The 19,236-nt window shown below is 42.2% G+C and overlaps 1 protein-coding gene across 1 annotated transcript in view; it reads left to right on the forward strand.

Moving 5' to 3' along the window:
- HCN4 (hyperpolarization activated cyclic nucleotide gated potassium channel 4) overlaps positions 1-19,236 on the forward strand; it is a 245,417-nt gene that overhangs the window by 171,738 nt on the left and 54,443 nt on the right. The window contains exon 5 of the mRNA XM_073619083.1: positions 6,508-6,654. Coding sequence (XP_073475184.1) covers positions 6,508-6,654 — 147 coding nt within the window. The remainder of the gene's footprint in view (positions 1-6,507; positions 6,655-19,236) is intronic.

A 19,236-nucleotide genomic window follows, 5' to 3' on the forward strand; every position in this document is an offset into this window, starting at 1 on the left:
AATGTCCCTTTTAGAGAACCGGTTATCGGCTCTCTTCTCCTCTCTTCGTGCCATCAGCATGAGGAAAGGAGTGCCGATAACCAGCTTCTGTTTACATCCGTGATCAGCTGTGATTGGACACAGCAGATAACATCGTAAAGAGACACTCTTTACCTCAATCTGTGATCAGCAGTGTCTGGAGGACACTGCTATCACAGAATGCACCACCCACACCCCACAGCAGGCGCGATCAAGGGACACTGTCAAATGACGGCGCCTCAGAACTAGCCAGCCCGCCTGTAGCCGCAATTTGGCTATAGCGTCGTCAGCAAGTGGTTAAATAGGTGTTGAGAGAAACCCAGTAGTTTCCATTGCTGACTGCGTTCCAAATATGGTAGGGGCCTGGCTACTCTGGCTATGAAACACTGACCTGAAACAAGTAAATCAAATGGTTTGCACTTCCGCCTAGCATCACTAGGGTCTTCAGCAGTGGCACGACAAGATTATTCAGTGCCCAGAGCAAAAATGCAAAATTGTACCCCCTTCATTATGTGCGAGCTTATGAGGAGGAGAGGGAAAGAGAGCCCGCACCGCCTCCCGATTCTCTCCTCCTCTTCTTGCCACTTCCAGCGCTGGGCTGACAGTGATGCCATTGTTACTACTTCTGATTGCCAGATGTCAAAGTATATAGTCTTGGATTATTATGGTAATTGGGATGAAGATTTTTGTGACTATTGCAAAGTTTTGCAGGCATTACAATAAGCAATTAAATTAACATCCATCCAACTAGATGTAATTTATTATTGAATTGCTTTTTGGACATTTGAAGGAACAAGAGACATTTTGTTGTAAAAATAACATATTAAAATGAAAATCCGTTAATCGGAATGAATTGGTATTCTGTGGATTATTATTAATTGCTAATTAATTGCTAATTGCTAATTCTAATGTAGCCTTAAACATCTCCCAGGCAGTATTACGTAAAATACCACTGTCTGTATCTGCAGTATATCTAGTATTTCTCATATGTTTTTCTTGACTATTGGATGAGTCATGGGCATGTCGGTAGACAGGAACTCTGTAAGACGAGACGGGTTGGTTTTTATTATCCAGTGTAACGCAACATTTTTAAAATGGCTCATTTACATTTTATCTCATTTTTTTAGGTTAAATAAAGGAGATAGGATGTGTAATGTTTTATGCTTGTAGCAGTACACTTAAATGGTCTATCCAGCTGAACAAAGTTCTGAATTGTGGGTAGCCTGCCATAAGGTTGGTCAGATATCTGGTCTTCAGTAGTATCCCCCGTCTGTGCTGTGGTTATGACAGACGTCCCTATTGTGTGACCCATCTAAGGCTGCATTCTCCAAAGATAGGAAAGCTATTGTAGGGTTAGAGCAATGGGAAACCCCCTCTGAGGTGGGGGAAAGTATCTTATGGCCTCAAAGGCCCTTTTACACTTATATATATATATATATATATATATATATATATATATACGGTATAAATATACAACACAAAAATGCTGCATATCCTATATATTTTTTAATCTGAAATAGTTTTTACTAGTATTGAAAGGGCCATAAAGTGACAACATCAATGCTGACAAAGACATGCACCTATGCTATACATATTCTGTCAAAGGAATGGATAAGACAACGTCTCTGCAATATAGCATACACAGAAGGAATGTATTACAGCAGTGGTTCTCAACTCCAGTCCTCAGGACCCACCAACAGAACAGATTTTAAGTATTACCTTGGGGAGATGCAGACTAGAATACTGCAATCACTGAGCAGCAAATGATGTCACCTGTGATGTATTTCAGTTATCTTGCAAACCTGGCCTGTTGGTGGGCCCTGAGGACCGGAGTTGAGAACCACTGTATTACAGAGATGTATGGCTAGTTATCAAATTGAAGAAGACAAATGAAATGAGAACTAATCACAAATTATTGGTAGGAATAAGTGCAAAATAATATAACAAAGCACATATAATTGGAATATAATCAGCTGAGAAAAAACCTAAAGCAAAAGTGTTGTGTGTCATTTCAAATATAGGGATTTTTGGAACTCGCAGTACCCTTAGACATAACAGATCACAAATGAATATATGGACTGAGTACATCAGAGCTTAATACTTATGAGCCACTGTTCAAAATCAAAGCATCTCTTATATATTAAAAGCATACTAAGCTTCAGCACATACGGTAGATGTGAACAGCTCACATAAGAATAAATGGAAATTCCACATTTTTCTTGCAGTAAAATAGACAGTTGTGACTTAGCAAATGAATATATTCATTAAAGGGGTTGTAAAGTCAGAAGGTTTTTTATCTTAATGCATTCTATGCATTAAGATAAAAAGCCTTTTATATGCAGCATCCCCCCTTAGCCCCCCTAATACTCTTTCTGAGCCCCATCTCTGTCTAGCGATGTTCACTAGTGACTCCGCCATCCGGGACCCTCCTCCTGATTGGCTGAGACACAGCAGCGGCACTGGTGGCTCCTGCTGCTGTCAATCAAAGTCAGTTAGCTAATCAGGAGAGAGAGGGGGCAGGCTCAAACTGGGGCTCCATGTCTGAATGGACACAGGAAGCCGTGAGTTGGCTCGGTGCCCCCATAGCAAGCTGCTTGTTGTGGGGGCACACGACAGGAGTGAGGGGTCAGGAGCACAGAAGAGAGACCTGAGAAGAGGAGGATCTGGGTTGCTCTGTGCAAAACCATTACATAGGGCAGGTAAGTATAACATGTTTGTTATTGTTATGGAATAACAAACATGTTATACGTACCTGCCCTATGTACAGTTGTGCTCATAAGTTTACATACCCTGGCAGAATTTATGATTTCTTGGCCATTTTTCAGAGACTATAAATGATAACACAAAAACATCTTTCACTCATAGTTAGTGTTTGGCTGAAGCCATTTATTACCAATCAACTGTGTTTACTCTTTTTAAATCATAATGACAACAGAAACTACCCAAATGACCCTGATCAAAAGTTTACATACCCTGGTGACATGGAGTGACATGGGGTATATTTGGGAGCCCTGACCAATCCCCAACTAGGATTGGCAGGGGGCAGGCCTTATATATGCCCATGGTCAGCCTGCTGGGGGAGGAGTTGTTGGGTGAAAGAACTGAGATTGCATGTTAGACTGTCGTGACCTTTGAGGGAACCCTCTTTCTACTGGGGGGTGAACTCTGGCCTGGAGCTCTGGAGGTGGGAGGGAGCCTCTCTACATGGTCATTGAGAGGTGTTCTGAAGCAGAAGGAGGACAGTTGGGAGCACTGCCGGGCAAGTCATTCAGGAGGGATCCATGCTGGGATTGGTGAGTGAGAAGCACAGCGAGAAGCGCTGGGAGAGACATGCCAGGATTGGATGTGGACCCAGAGGGAGAGACTGTGGTGTTGTTGAAGTCAAGTCGCTGCAGCCAGGAGGGTTGGCAAGATTTGCACCGGACTTTCTGGGATCAGTAGTCCACCAAGTATCAGCACAACTATCCTTTTCATCTAAAATGGTTGCTACGACAGAGGGACTGCAGACCCCTGCCTGCAAATGGCTACTAGGAAAATGTTAGGAGTTATTCAGAGTGAGGCCTAGCCATGTGCTAAGGGTGACAGGAATCTAGAATTGGACAGCAGAGGAAAGCAAGTGATGTCAAGTAGTGTGCTGGAGGAGATGTGAAGTAGGGAGAGACTGTCAATTGAGATTCAACTACCTTTATTTCAACTAAGAAAGATTTAATCCACTATTAAAAACAACAAAAACAAGTAAAAAGACTGTTCATTGTCTGGAGAAAGTGTGCCTGAAATGGATGTCTGACCAAGAAGGGTGATATGTGGAGCTGAAACATGCAGTGACCCCACGGGGGCACCGATACACAAGGAATTGAGAATGCCAATCAGCAGTGTTCAAACTCTAATCAAGAAGTGGGAAATGAGGGGTTCTGTTGAAACCAAACCATGATCAGGTAGACCAACTAAGATTTAAGCCACAACTGTCAGGAAAATTGTCCGGGATGCAAAGAAAAACCCACAAATAACTTCAGATGAAATACAGTACTCTTTGAAAACATGTGGTGTGGCTGTTTCAAGATGCACAATAAGGAGGCACTTGAAGAAAGATGGGCTGCATGGTCGAGTCGCCAGAAGAAAGCCATTACTATGCAAATGCCACAAAGTATCCCGCTTACAATACGCCAAACAGCACATAGACAAGCCTCAAACCTTCCGGCACAAAGTCATTTAGAGTGATGAGACCAAAATTTAGCTTAATGGCAAAAAACCATAAACGCTACATTTGGAGAGGAGTCAACAAGGCCTATGATGAAAGGTACATCATTCCTACTGTGAAACACGGAGGTGGATCACTGATGTTTTAGGTATATGTGCGCTACAAAGGGACAGGAAATTTGGTCAAAATTTATGGCAAGATGAATGCACTATGTTATCAAAAAATACTTGAGGAACATTTGCATTCATCAGCCAGGAAGCTGCGCATGGGACATACTTGGACATTCCAACATGACAATGATTCTTAACACAAGGCCAAGTCGACCTGTCATTGGCTACAGCAGAATAAATTGAAGGTTCTGGAGTGGCCATCTCAGTCTCCTGACCTCAATATCATTGAGCCACTCTGGGGAGATCTCAAAAGTGCAGTTCATACAAGACAGCCCACGAATTTACAGAAAATGGAGGCTTTTTGCCAAGAGGAATGGGCAGCTTTACCATCTGAGAAGATAAAGAGCCTCATCCACAAATACCACAAAAGACTTCAAGCTTTCGATGTTAAAGGGGGCAATACACGGTATTAAGAACTGGGGTATGTAAACTTTATCAGGGTCATTTAGGTAGTTTCTGTTGCCATTACGATTTAAAAAGAGTAAACACAGTTGATTGATAATAAATGGCTTCAGCCAAACACTAACCATGAGTGTAAGAAAAGGTTTTGTGTTATCATTTATATTCTCTGAAAAGTGGCCAAGAAATCATAAATTCTGCCAGGGTATGTAAACTTATGAGCACAACTGTATGTACTTTAAATTCCAGGTCTGTTGAGTATGGGTAATGGGTAAAAGATTCCTTATCTGCCTGTTTTTATATCATGTAGGAATCCAAAAAATCAATAGGAATTCAAGTTACACACTAGGGGGAGAATCTCTAGAGGAATCTAGGATGGAAAAGAATCTGGGTTCCTAGTAGACTATAGGCTTAAGCCGACCATATACAGTTCGAATCGCGGCTGGTTCAGCAGGAACCGGCTGAGATTCAAACAGTTAATGAGCAGGCTGAATGTACCAAGTTGATCGATTGATCAACTTAGGTACAACCAGCCTGCCAGATTTTCTTTCGACTTTCGCTAGCAGCTGCTATAGACACTAGAGATAATCACTGTCTTTTCCAGCAGGGACGGCTTCCCCCGCCCCACCGCCGGGAGAAGACAATGGCCCGGCAGGAGAGATTCCCGCATCAACACTGTCTGAAGATTATAATTCTACCACTTCACAAAACTCTGGTTCAGCCACATCTTGTGTATGCTGTCCAGTTCTGGTATACAGTCCTTTGGAAGGGTGTGCTGGAATTTGAGAGAGTCCAGAGAAGAGCAACTAAGCCGATAATGGGACTAAAGAACCTCAGTTATCAGGAACGACTACAAACATTAAACTTATTCCCACGGGAGAAGAGAGGAGATATGTTTTTAATTTACAAATATCTAAACTGTAATACTAGCGTAGGGTAGAAAACTATTCAGTCTCAGGTCACTGAAAACTTGTGGCCACTCAATGAAGTTGGACGAGAAGCAGTTTGACCTAAAACTGTGAATGGGACTCTTTACTGTTAGAACAGTAAGGATGTGGAACTCCTTTCCACAGTTGGTGGTGTCAGTGGGGAGTGTCAGTAATTTAAAAAAAAAATCTTAGATGGACATCTCAGGGAGCGCAATATACAGGCATATGGGTAATATATGGGAAATGGTATTGACAAACACACACCCACACAGGTAGAACTGGATGGACTGATGTCTTTATTTCACCTTATCAACTAGTATGTAACTATGTAGAATACAATCAGAGGAAACCCCACAACATGTTTAAGATGGAATTTTGACTGGTTATCAACCAATCAGAAATTATACATCATTATTATAGCACTAGGTTGCTCATCTTTAAATAAATGGTTGCTGTGTATCATTGTTGCCAATAGCTGCACATTATAGCTTAGTGCTGGTTAATAAAGCCAATAAACCTTCCCCTTTTAATGGCACTGAATGGATTAAATCATTGAAACTGTCTACGAATATCAAAGCTTCACTTTAACACATTTATAAACCTGGCATTCTGTTCTAGCTTTCATCAGCAGCTACCTAAAATAAATATGAGCGACTAATTGGAATCTAGGTTGCATGCTGTGATTGAGTCTTTACATGCTTTGAAAACTCATTGACAAATTCAGAGTTATGGTGTCAGAGGGGACTCTTGAATCCTAAATCTCATATACTTTTCGTTTTCCTTCTGTGTTCAGTACAAACAGGTGGAACAGTACATGTCATTTCATAAGTTACCAGCTGATATGCGTCAGAGGATCCATGATTATTATGAGCATCGCTATCAAGGAAAGATGTTTGATGAGGAGAGTATCCTTGGGGAGTTGAGTGAGCCTCTACGGGAGGTAAGATTGTAATACTTGTTCAGACATTTACTGCTCAGTATGTCTTCAAGGTATTGTTTAACAAAAAAAAAAAAAATTAAAGATGGATACTAAGACATACGGGTGGAATAAAACACAGGACTTTGCATGGTTATGTTAAACTGGGGATGTGCTCCACATGCATACTGTCTTATAGCAGTGCACCATACCTACCTATTAAATAAATGTAGTTATAACTGCCATTAATGAAAAACATTGCGCTGAACTCCAGCAGCATTTCAGAAAAGCGACAATATATTTAAAGGATAACATAGGTTGATTTACTAAAAAGCAAATAGGCTGTAACTTTGCAAAGGAAGTTTCACTTTGCAGAGGAATTTGCCCTGGAGTTTTGCAAAAGTAGTGAAATTTTCCTTTTTAAATATACAGTCATCGCATGCAAGGAAAATAAGAAAATCACCATTTTTGCTTTTAGTTTGTAGGAAGTTATAGACCCTATAAACTTTGGTATATATCTGAAAATTGATCAATCCTGATGTATTGACGGCCTCACTCATTTCTTGAGGCTTAAAACTGCCAGGACAGTACAAATATCCCCCAAATGACCCCTTTTTGAAAAGTAGACAGTGCAAGGTATTTAGTAAGAGGCATGGCAAGTTTTTTGAAGTTGTAATTTTATGTGACAATTTTTTGAAAAATTAAGAACTGTAAAAAAAATCAGCGTTATCATATAAAATTTGTGGTGGTGATTAGGGACACTGACTAGTGACAGTATGTAAAAAAAAGAAATAAAAAATTACTTTTTTTTTTACACATTGTGACCAGAGAAATACAGTGTTACCATAGTAACACTGTACTACTATGGGAAAGTGATCAAGATTTTCTTTTTTTTTTTTTTTTTTTACACATTATGATTGTGAATTTCACTGGTATAAGCAATCATTTTTACTGAATAAAACTCATTCATTATTCATTAGGTGTGTTTTGTTGTGATTAGCCACAGCTTATCACATGGTACAGATGGGCCCTCTGTATGTATCTTGTGATCACTGTGACCAATCACAGCTAGCAACACAATCGAACACAATGGATGGCATGAAAGGAAGTAATCCATTGTTTACAATTGTCATGTGATCTGCTGTGATTGGTCACAGTGATCACATTGTACTGGCAGCGGGCCAGTACGCCGATCAGTCATCAGCTGTGTCCGGTCTACACAGCTGGTGACAGATCACGCAGAGCATGAAATACCTGCCTGGCCGTCATTTTGCTATAGGCCAAGTGGGAACTGATTCCAAAGGGTCTTTTCCAAATGTAAATGGAGTTAAAGTAGGCCCTACTTATAACCACATCTACTCTTCAGTATGTCATAGTTTACTAGGTTTAAACCAGGTGAACATCTGCTACCATGATGTAACAGGGCCTTTTCTGACCTTCTTTATTAAAGTTGTGCTGTCAGTATCATTCAGTAAAATACATATACAGGAGATATCTGTGGGGATCGGGCACCAACACCACCTAAAGGAGAGAAGATCACATTTTAATGCATTTGTACTTACTCATTTCAGTAGATCTTCATTTTAAAACAAAGTTCAACCCCAATTCCAAAGTTGGGACCCCATGTAAAGTCTACATAGAAACAGAACTCAATGATTTGCAGATCTCATGAACCCATATTTTATTCAGAATAGAAAATAGAAAATATATCAAAAGTTTACACTTAGAAAATGTACCATTTGAAGAAAAAAAATAACGTGATTTTGAAATTGATAGCAGCAAACGTTAGGGCAGGGCGACATAAAGCTAAAAAAGTAAGTGGTACTAACAAGGAAGAGCTGGAAGAACATTAATAATAGGTTAACAGGATTGGGTATAAAAAAAGGGTCAGAATGTCTCAGAGGTAAATATAGAGGTTCACCAATCTGTGAAAAGATGAGTCTAAAAATGGTCAAACAATTGCAGAGTAATATTCCTCAATGTAAAATTGCAATGACTTTAAAAATATCATCATCTTAAGTACATAATATCAAAATATTCTGAGAATTTGGGGAAATCTCTGTGTGCAAGGGACAAGGCTGAAATGAAATATTGGATGCCTGTGATCTTCAGGCCTTCAGACTGCTACCATGATGTAACAGGGCCTTTTCTGACCTTCTTTATTAAAGTTGTGCTGTCAGTATCATTCAGTAAAATACATATACAGGAGATATCTGTGGGGATCGGGCACCAACACCACCTAAAGGAGAGAAGATCACATTTTAATGCATTTGTACTTACTCATTTCAGTAGATCTTCATTTTAAAACAAAGTTCAACCCCAATTCCAAAGTTGGGACCCCATTTAAAGTCTACATAGAAACAGAACTCAATGATTTGCAGATCTCATGAACCCATATTTTATTCAGAATAGAAAATAGAAAATATATCAAAAGTTTACACTTAGAAAATGTACCATTTGAAGAAAAAAAATAACGTGATTTTGAAATTGATAGCAGCAAACGTTAGGGCAGGGCGACATAAAGCTAAAAAAGTAAGTGGTACTAACAAGGAAGAGCTGGAAGAACATTAATAATAGGTTAACAGGATTGGGTATAAAAAAAGCGTCAGAATGTCTCAGAGGTAAATATAGAGGTTCACCAATCTGTGAAAAGATGAGTCTAAAAATGGTCAAACAATTGCAGAGTAATATTCCTCAATGTAAAATTGCAATGACTTTAAAAATATCATCATCTTAAGTACATAATATCAAAATATTCTGAGAATTTGGGGAAATCTCTGTGTGCAAGGGACAAGGCTGAAATGAAATATTGGATGCCTGTGATCTTCAGGCCTTCAGACAGCACTGCATTAAAAACAGGCATGATTCTGTGCTGGACTTCATGGGCTCAGGAATATTTCCAGAAATCACTGTCTGTGAACACAGTTCACCATGTCATCCAAAAATGGAAGGTTAAGCTCTATCATGCAAAAAAGAAGCCATATCTGAACATGATCCAAAAACGCTGCCATCTTCTCTGGGCCAAAGCTCATTTAAATTGGTCTGTTGCAAAGTGGAAAACCGTTCTGTGGTCAGATGAAACAAAAGGCAACATTCCTTTTGGCAACCATAGGTGCTGCGCTCTCCAGACTAAAGAAGGGAGGGAGCTTCCAGCTTGTTATCAGCGCCCAGTTCAAAAGCCTGCATCTCTGATGGTATAGGGATGCATTAGTGTGTATGGAATGGACTTGGATATCTGGAAAGGCACCATCAATGCTGGAAGATATATCCAGGTTTTAGAGCTGCATATGCTCCCATCCAGACAATGTAGTGCATATTTCAGCTAGAAACTGATAAACTGTAAACTGCATCTATGACAACAGCATGGCTTCTTAGTAGAAGAGCCTGGGTGTTTAACTGTCATACGTACAGTCCAGAACTTTCACCAATTAAAAAAACTTGGCGCATCTTGAAACGAAAAATGCAACAAAGAAGCCCCAGGACTGTTGAGCACTTAGAATCCTATATCAGGCAGGAATGAGACAGCATCGCTCTCCCAAAACTCCAGCAACTAATCTCCTTAGTTCCCAGACATTTACAGAGTGTTGGTAAAAGAAGAGGGGATGCTACACTGTGATAAACACGGCCCTGTACCAAATATTTAGAGAAGTGTTGATGCCATCAAATTCAAAATGGTTTCAAATTATTTTTCTTAAAATGGTACATTTCCACATAGAAAACATTCAATATGTTTTCTATTGTGAATAAAATATGTGTTTATGAGATTTGCAAATCATTGCATTCTGTTTTTATGTAGATTTTACCCAGAATACCAACATTTTTGGAATTAAACGGTGTAACGTACATTGAAGTTTATATAGTGCAGAGGTCAGAAGTAAGTGACATGCAACACAGCATACAGAATGCGTAGGGGAGAGTGGGAGGGGGCAGAGTAGGAGTTCCTTGCACCCAGGTAGTAAGACATAGTTCATTTTCGGCACAGAGGGATGGACAGAGGTCACTTTCAGGGATGTCTCCACAGTGGTAGCTCCTTCCATGGGACTTTGCAGTTGTTCTAAGGATTCTAAAGGAAGCCGATTTATTGAAATCTGAAACCAACCCACATATAGGCGTTTACAGGCAATAGAAGCAGGAGTGTTTACAGGGAGAAAAAAAAAAACATCACTTGTACATTCTGGGGAGGAGCGTTCCAGTGGAAAAAACACCCAGTGTGCATTCAGCCTAAGTGCTAGGAGCATTTAGCAATTGAATGTTCTTTCTTTCAATGGGCAGAATAAATTAAATTAATATTCTGGCCAATGAAGTGAATAAGCGCCCAGACACCTGACAAGCCAAAACTCATTTGCAAAACACAGCGTCAGGTGTGTTTTTAACTCTGCTTTTCTCCTGCCAAGAGAAAGGAGTTCAGAAGAGCTGGCCAAAGGCCCAGTACACATGAGGCCGTCGGCTTGCGTTTGGCTCTGTGGGAAAATTGTACACCACTTCCTGTCTGTCTTTCTTCATATGTAATCTCTCTAAGATGGCTATAAAACCATGACAGAGGCTTTAAGCCTTCACTATACTAAAATGATATTAAATGTTTTGGCTGAAATTGAGCTTTAAACACTGTCAGTTTGTTTTGATGACATTTTCAGACAGCTTTAGCCCAATGACTCATGCCTTAATGGGTGGCCCAGTCTAAAGGCTGAGTTAGACAAACTGTGCCTCAAAGACATACTGTTCATGGAATCCTTTGTCTTGTAGTATTTTTTTTTTTTTTTTGTAAAACATGGTGTGTACATATATACTGTATGTAAAAAAAAAATTATATATATAGTTACATAGTAGTTACATAGTAGGTGAGGTTGAAAAGACACAAGTCCATCAAGTCCAACCTATGTGTATGATTATATGTCAGTATTACATTGTATATCCCTGTATGTTACAGTTGTTCAGGTGCTTATCTAATAGTTTTTTGAAACTATCAATACTCCCTGCTCAGACCACCGCCTGTGGAAGGGAATTCCACATCTTTGCCGCTCTTACAGTAAAGAACCCTCTACGTAGTTTAAGGTTAAACCTCTTTTCTTTTTCTTTCTAATTTTAATGAGTGGCCACGTGTCTTGTTAAACTCCGAAAAAGTTTTATCCCTATTGTGGGGTCACCAGTATGGAATTTATAAATTGAAATCATATCCCCTCTCAAGTGTCTCATCTCCAGAGAGAATAAGTTCAGTGCTCGCAACCTTTCCTCATAACTAATATCCTCCAGATCCTTTATTAGCTTAGTTGCCCTTCTTTGTACTCGCTCCATTTCCAGTACATCCTTCCTGAGGACTGGTGCCCAGAACTGGACAGCATACTCTAGGTGCGGCCGGACCAGAGTCTTGTAGAGCGGGAGAATTATAATTTTATCTCTGGAGTGGATCCCCTTTTTAATGCATGTCAATATTCTGTTTGCTTTGCTAGCAGGAGCTTGGCATTGCATGCCATTGCTGAGCCTATCATCTACTAGGACCCCCAGGTCCTTTTCCATGCTAGATTTCCCCAGAGGTTCTCTCCCCAGTGTAAAGATTGCTTTCATATTTTTGCCACCCAAATGCATTATTTTACATTTTTCTACATTAAACCTCATTTGCCATGTAGTTGCCCACCTCATTAATTTGTTCAGATCTATTTGCAAGGTTTCCACATCCTGCTGAGAAGTTATTGCCCTGCTTAGCTTAGTATCATCCACAAATACAGAGATTGAACTATTTACCCCATCCTCCAGGTTGTTTATGAACAAAAAAATAGGATTGGTCCCAGCACAGAACCCTGGGGGACCCCACTACCAACCTCTGACCGTTCTGAGTACTCCCCATTTATCACCACCCTCTGAACCCACCCTTGTAACCAGTTTTCAATCCATTTACTCAACCTATGGTCCATGCCAACGGACCTTATTTTGTACAGTAAACGTTTATGGGAACTGTGTCAAATGCTTTTGTAAAACCCAGATACGCCACATCTACGGGCCTTCCCTTATCTAGATGGCAATTCACCTCCTCATAGAAGGTTAATAGATTGGTTTGGCAAGAACGATTCTTCATGAATCCATGCTGATTACTGCTAATGATACCGTTCTCGTTACTAAAATCTTGTATATAGTCCCTTTATCATCCCCTCAAAGAGCTTGCATACTATTGATGTTGGGCTAACTGGTCTGTAATTCCCAGGGATGTATTTTGGGCCCTTTATATATATATATATATATATATATATATATATATATATATATATATATATATATATACATATTTATATATATATATATATATATATATATATATATATATATATATATATATATATACACACAGTATATATATATATATATATATATATATATATATATATACACACACACAGTATATATATATATATATATATATATATATATATATATATATATATATATATATATAAACTGGTACATATTTAAAAAAACTGTTTAAAAAGTATAGGCTTAATAGAAAACATAACCAATATAGTTTCTTTATTGTCAATCAATTTGCTTAATTTATAAATGTAGTTTTTGATTAGTGGGCATAGAAAATATGGGTCAAGGTTCTTGTAAGACAAACGTCTTAGTGGCGAATACATTATGTATGATATTAAGAAGCCATTAGCACCAAGTTAATTATACTTAGCAATAACTTAAAATACAAGTCATAACTCTTAACATCATGGTGTCCTTTGTCTAGGTGATGCAACCACTGTTTTCCTACACATATTACCCCATTATGTAGTCAGAGAACTGGAACTGTGTAAACGCACAGGGGTTAGGGGAATAATAATATAAGCTGTCAGGGTGATTAATAGTGTTGGTCTTCTTTATGATGAAATTTACAGTGTGTTAGAAATTGGGTTAATCAAGAGAACATCAGTGTATACCAGGGATATGCAATTAGCAGACCTCCAGCTGTTGCAAAACTACAAGTCCCACCATGCCTCTGCCTCTGGGTGTCATGCTTGTGGCTGTCAGAGTCTTGCTATGCCTCTCGTGGGACTTGTAGTTCTGCAACAGCTGGAGGTCTGCTAATTGCATATCCCTGGTGTATAATAATAAATGCAAAGAACGGGGGGGCGCGTCCAAGATGGCGACCGGTGCAGAGGCATAGTGTGAGAGCTCCGTTACTCTGCCTGGTATTTATGCTGTTTTCCTGTGGACTTGAATCTTTATGGACCCACATTTACGCTCCTAACAGTCTTCTGACCTGGGGCGTGGTCAAGCTGGCAGTCTGAGTGGACGTATCTGAGCGGAGCTCCGCTCAAACTTGTCTTAAAACATCCAAAAATACGGGATCTGCCCTGATATTCACCCTTACAGACACCGGGGGACAACAGGGCATGATAAGGCGCAAATTTGGCTCGGAAAGAAATGGTGGACCGAATCCCAAGACATCCCCACAACTGCAGAAGCAGACTACCATAGGCCGCACGCACAAGGCGTCCCAAACCACCCCGGCGGACCCAGTGAAGGTGGAGGAGAATCGATTCCAGGCCCTGATGCAGGTGATCTCCGGGTGCCAAATGACCCTGATGGCCAAAATAGACACCTTGCAGATGGATTTTGGGCTGTTGCAGAGAGATATGGACAAAATGCAGGAGCGGATGGGGGAAGCTGAGCGCAGAGTGGCAGACTCGGAAGACTCCATCCGGGACCATCGAGCATCCATCCATACCCTGCAGGTTAAGATGAAGGCCCTAGAGTCGAGAGCGGGGGAAAATGAGAACAGGAGCCGGATGAACAACCTGAGGGTCGTAGGGCTACCGGAGGACCCCACGACCTTCACAGAAAATTTACTCCACACCTTACTCCCGCGGGCCCGGTTTTCCCCGCACTTTGTTGTTGAGAGGGCCCACCTGTGGGCCCCCCCACGCACCTTCATTTTCAGGCTACTGAATTTCCGGGACCGAGAGCTGACACTACGCGAAGCCCGCAAAGTTGAAGAACTAAGTTTTGAAAACACAAAACTTATGTTCTTCCTGGACTACTTTGACACACAGAGGCTCCAGAGAACCTTCGACCATGTTAAAGCACAGCACCGCACCAGAGGGTTAAAGTATAGCATGCTGTTTCCAGCCCAGCTACATTACTTCACCGGAGGACGCCTCCCAGTGGCTAGATGCCCTTCCCCAGGCCCGGTAACCATATGTATACCCCCTGTCTACCAGATTGCAGCTCAGGCAAGGCCCCTGTTTCCTCCCCCCCTTCCACTCTGAACCGTCCTAGTGTGTGAATCTCAGCCACATGGCTGTTTGTCTGTAACACTCATCTCCCTTTCTGGCGGTGACGGATCACTAACTATGTGGCGGGGGATGACACCGGCCTGGCTTCAGGACACTGTGACTGCATGTAAGACCCTATCATTTATGCACCCACAACACTCCTGCAGCAGTTGACACGCCTTTTTGACTATCATGCCCAGTGGGGACATTACCAGGCAGGTCATGAACTCCCGTCACTGATGCTGGGGGACGGCTCTTCATATCATCCAAAATGAAGGGGTTTGTGGGGGGGGGGGATTCACGCCCTGTGAGCTTGCAAAGTTACAAAGGTTTTCTTTTTCTATGGTTAATAACGTTACCTACTGTTGAACATTTTAAGTGTGTGCCCCTAGCTAGCACTAGGTGTTCTTTTATTTTTACACTTGGATAAACAAGTCCCGGTTGACTGTTATATTTTTTGCACTACTATATAGGCATGGGGGCGGAGACCTCCAGACATGATTGAACTTGTAGTTCGTCTGGGAATTGGAGGGATTTCTGTTTCACCATTTTCCCCCATAGGAGACTTTCCTACAGTTTGATGGGTTTGGTTCTGGGTGTAAGCACTCCAAGTTTTCCAACAGACGTGCGGCGTGGGGGGTGGGGGTTGGGCTTTTGAGTTCTGGTTGATTTCTTTTCTTTTCATTGCTGTTTTTTTCAACTTGTCAATGACGTATGCAGTGGTCTCTATTGGTCACCTTTTCCAGCCCTCGGCTTATCTGAGGACTGGGTGGCCAATATTTTACAAGTGGATGGTTATGTATTAAGTGGTGCACGCCCTACTCCGGGTCAGTTCTATCGATGTTCCCCCTATGATTATATGCAGGTACTACAAATATGGCTCCTCTGAGAATTATCTCTTGGAATGTCCGGGAATTAAATGACAAAATCAAGAGGTCCCTGGTCATGACATATCTGAAGACATACAACCCCCATATTTGTATCTTGCAGAAGACCCGCCTAGTGGGCAGCAGGGTTCTTTGCCTTAAAAAGCCGTGGGTGGGGCATTATTATCATTCCACATACTCTGGGTACGCTAGAGGGGTTAGTCTGTTAGTTCATAAGACCCTGTCCCACACCCTACTCAATGTTAGGACTGACCCGGAGGGCAGGTATATATTGCTACATGCTGTGGTAGATACTGTTAAGCTGCTGATTCTGGGCTTATACATACCCCCCACCACCACCACTATATCTCTCCTGAAATATTTGACTCCTATCCTGGCTACCTACCCTACCGACAACCTTATTATAGCAGGGGATTTTAATATGGCTCCGAACCCATCCCTGGACAGGCTGTCTCCAGGTGTAGGTTCTGATTCCCCCCTTAACAAATGGACATCTCTCTATGGATTGACTGATGTCTGGAGGTGGCGGTTTTCAACTGACAGGGTCTACACTTGTCAATCTGCCTCCTACTGGACAATGTCCAGAATTGATTTAGTGTATGCCAGTGGGGGATTGCTCCCCCGCATACAAGAGGTAACTATGCTTCCTAGGGGCATATCAGATCATGCCCCCATGCTCCTTTGTCTACAAACTCAAACACCCCCCTCAGAGAGACTATGGAGACTGCCCCGCTATTGGATCTCATAGGAAATCATAGAAGCTGAAATAGCTAAATATATTGCTGATTTTTGGATATCAAATGCAAATTCCTCTGCACTACACATTAGGTGGGACGCCTTTATAGCGTATATCCCGGGTTGCTACCAAACCTCTATTTCCCGCAGTAGGTACAATGCCAAAATATCCATTGAAGAAGCTGAGGCTAGGGCCCAGGGTCTTGAATCTCAGTATGTCCTGACCCAAAACCCAATCACCCTACTTTATATGCAGGCTGCCTACCGTGAGGTGATGCTCTTACGGGTGGTGGGAGCCAAAAAACAACAACTGACACAGACACAGCGCATCTTTGAGCTGGGGGAGAAGACGGGACATCTGCTGGCATATCTAGCTAAGGAACAACAGCCAATTACTACTATTGCCCATATTAGAGCTGCGGATGGGACACCGGTAACAGATCCGGTGGCCATCAATGCATTCTTTGCATCATATTATAGCTCCCTCTACTCCTCTAAGGCGGACTACTCCAGGGAAGAACTAGACTCCTTCCTTGGACAGCTTACCTTCCCTACTCTTAGTGAGGTGGCCCGAAAACACCTAGACAGCATTATCACCTTGGAAGAGGTACAACAAGCCGTTGGCGAACTCCAGGCAGGCAAAACCCTGGGTGTGGATGGCCTTCCCCCCGAGCTCTATAGGCAATATGAGGAACAGCTATCACCCAAATTACATGAGATGATCGTAGGAACTCTAAAAGACACCACTCTCCCGATTTCTATGGCTGAAGCAATAATAGTTGTTATCCCTAAACCGGGCAAGGACCCCGAACTCTGCACCTCCTACCGCCCCATTTCCCTACTTAATGCAGATGCCAAAATCCTTACCAAGATCCTAGCCAGAAGGCTTAACAAGGTCATTCTTACCCTAATCCACGAAGACCAAACAGGATTCATGCCGGGCAAGGGGACGGATATAAATCTTCGCAGACTTTACACGGTTATGGGTGCCCAGGGTAACCTTACCATATTTGATGCAGTGGCCTCCCTAGATGCCAAAAAAGCATTCGATTCGGTGGAATGGAATTACCTATGGGAGGTCCTGCATCGATTTGGCTTCGGTCCCAAGTTCATATCCTGGGTACAGGCCCTTTATAGGTCACCACAGGCTAGAATTTGTACAGGGTTGACCATATCACCACCCTTCTATTTGCACAGGTGCACAGACAGGGCTGCCCGCTGTCCCCTGCCCTTTTTGCGCTGGCCATAGAACCAATGGCGATCCTTCTGCAGTTCTCTCCTTTAGTTAGCGGTATCCCGATAGGATCTGTACTAGAAAAAATATCCCTATACGCGGACGATACCCTGCTGTACCTAAGGAACACCTCCGACTCTTTGGGGGTTGCCTTGTCACTCATTAACACCTTTGGCAAATACTCTGGCATCTGCATTAACTGGGGTAAACCGGTAATCTTTGCACTACATCCAGAAGAGGCCTCAATACCAGCGGATGCCCCTCTGCAGAGGGATCTCACAATTTAGGTACTTAGGAGTAGAGAACCATAGGGACTTGACACAGTTTATCCCCCTTAATCTAACCCCGGTGCTGTCCCTCCTAACTCAGAGATGCGCTGCCTGGAAAACCCTGCCCCTCACCCCAGTAGGAAGGGTCAACCTGGTCAAAATGTCTATACTGCCTACATTTTTGTATATCTTTAGACAGTCACCGGTACATATACCAAACGCATTTTTTAAAAAACTAGACACCTTGATCATCGCATTTATTTGGAATGGTATGGTGTCCCTAGAATAGCCAAATCCACCCTTCAGATGCCTCTCTCGCTGGGAGGCCTTGACCTACCCTGCTTTCTCAAATATTACTGGGCTGCGGTACTGGTCACACTGCGTTGGTGGCTGTCAGGGGAAACCGGCAAACCCTGCTTCGACATTGGAGGCGGCACTGCTCGGTAAATACTCGGAACTGAGGAATTTAATACACCATGGACCTAGGTCCAACCCTAATATCACCCCCTCAATGAAGAGTACCCTAAAAGTTTGGGAAATTGTCAGGGACAATGCCCTGAAGTCCGGCAGCTGGTCCTCCCGCACTCCGTTATGGCGGAACCCGCGATTGTCGCACTTCCAAACTGTTCCAGATCCAGTGTTATGGGCCCGCAGTTGAGTCACCACGCTGGTGGACATAATGTCCCCTGATGGTCTACTCTCATTTGATGCCTTGAAGCAACAAAGAGGGCTACTTAACCGCATGTTCTTCAGGTACCTGCAACTCCGCCATGCCTATCAATCCCAGTTTCCCACGCCACCGGTGTTGGGAACCACTGGGGTTGAGCGAGGAGGGGGAGAATAAAACCTTATCTACTCTGTACTCGGTTCTGGCAGGCCTGGACACCTCCAAGGTCTCGCAGCTGTTTTCAGTTTGGCAGGGGGGCATACCCTCATTGGCTGATGATGACTGGGAAGAGGACATCCAGCAATACCTCCCTCTGATGATATCTGCCAGAGACAGATTCATTCAATTAAAATTCCTACATAGAGCCTACTTCTCCCCACAGCGCTTGGCAAAAATATACCCTAACAGCAGCTCGGTCTGCACCAAATGCACATTGGAGGAGGGCTCTTTCTTCCATGTAGTTTGGTCCTGCCAGCATATACAGACTTTCTGGAGGTGGGTAGTTAACGTAATAAATTCAGTTGGCAAATTGAAAGTTCAATGCGACCCTATACCACTGCTG

Source organism: Aquarana catesbeiana, linkage group LG03, assembly GCF_042186555.1.
Source record: "Aquarana catesbeiana isolate 2022-GZ linkage group LG03, ASM4218655v1, whole genome shotgun sequence".
In the NCBI taxonomy this organism is placed as follows: domain Eukaryota; kingdom Metazoa; phylum Chordata; class Amphibia; order Anura; family Ranidae; genus Aquarana; species Aquarana catesbeiana.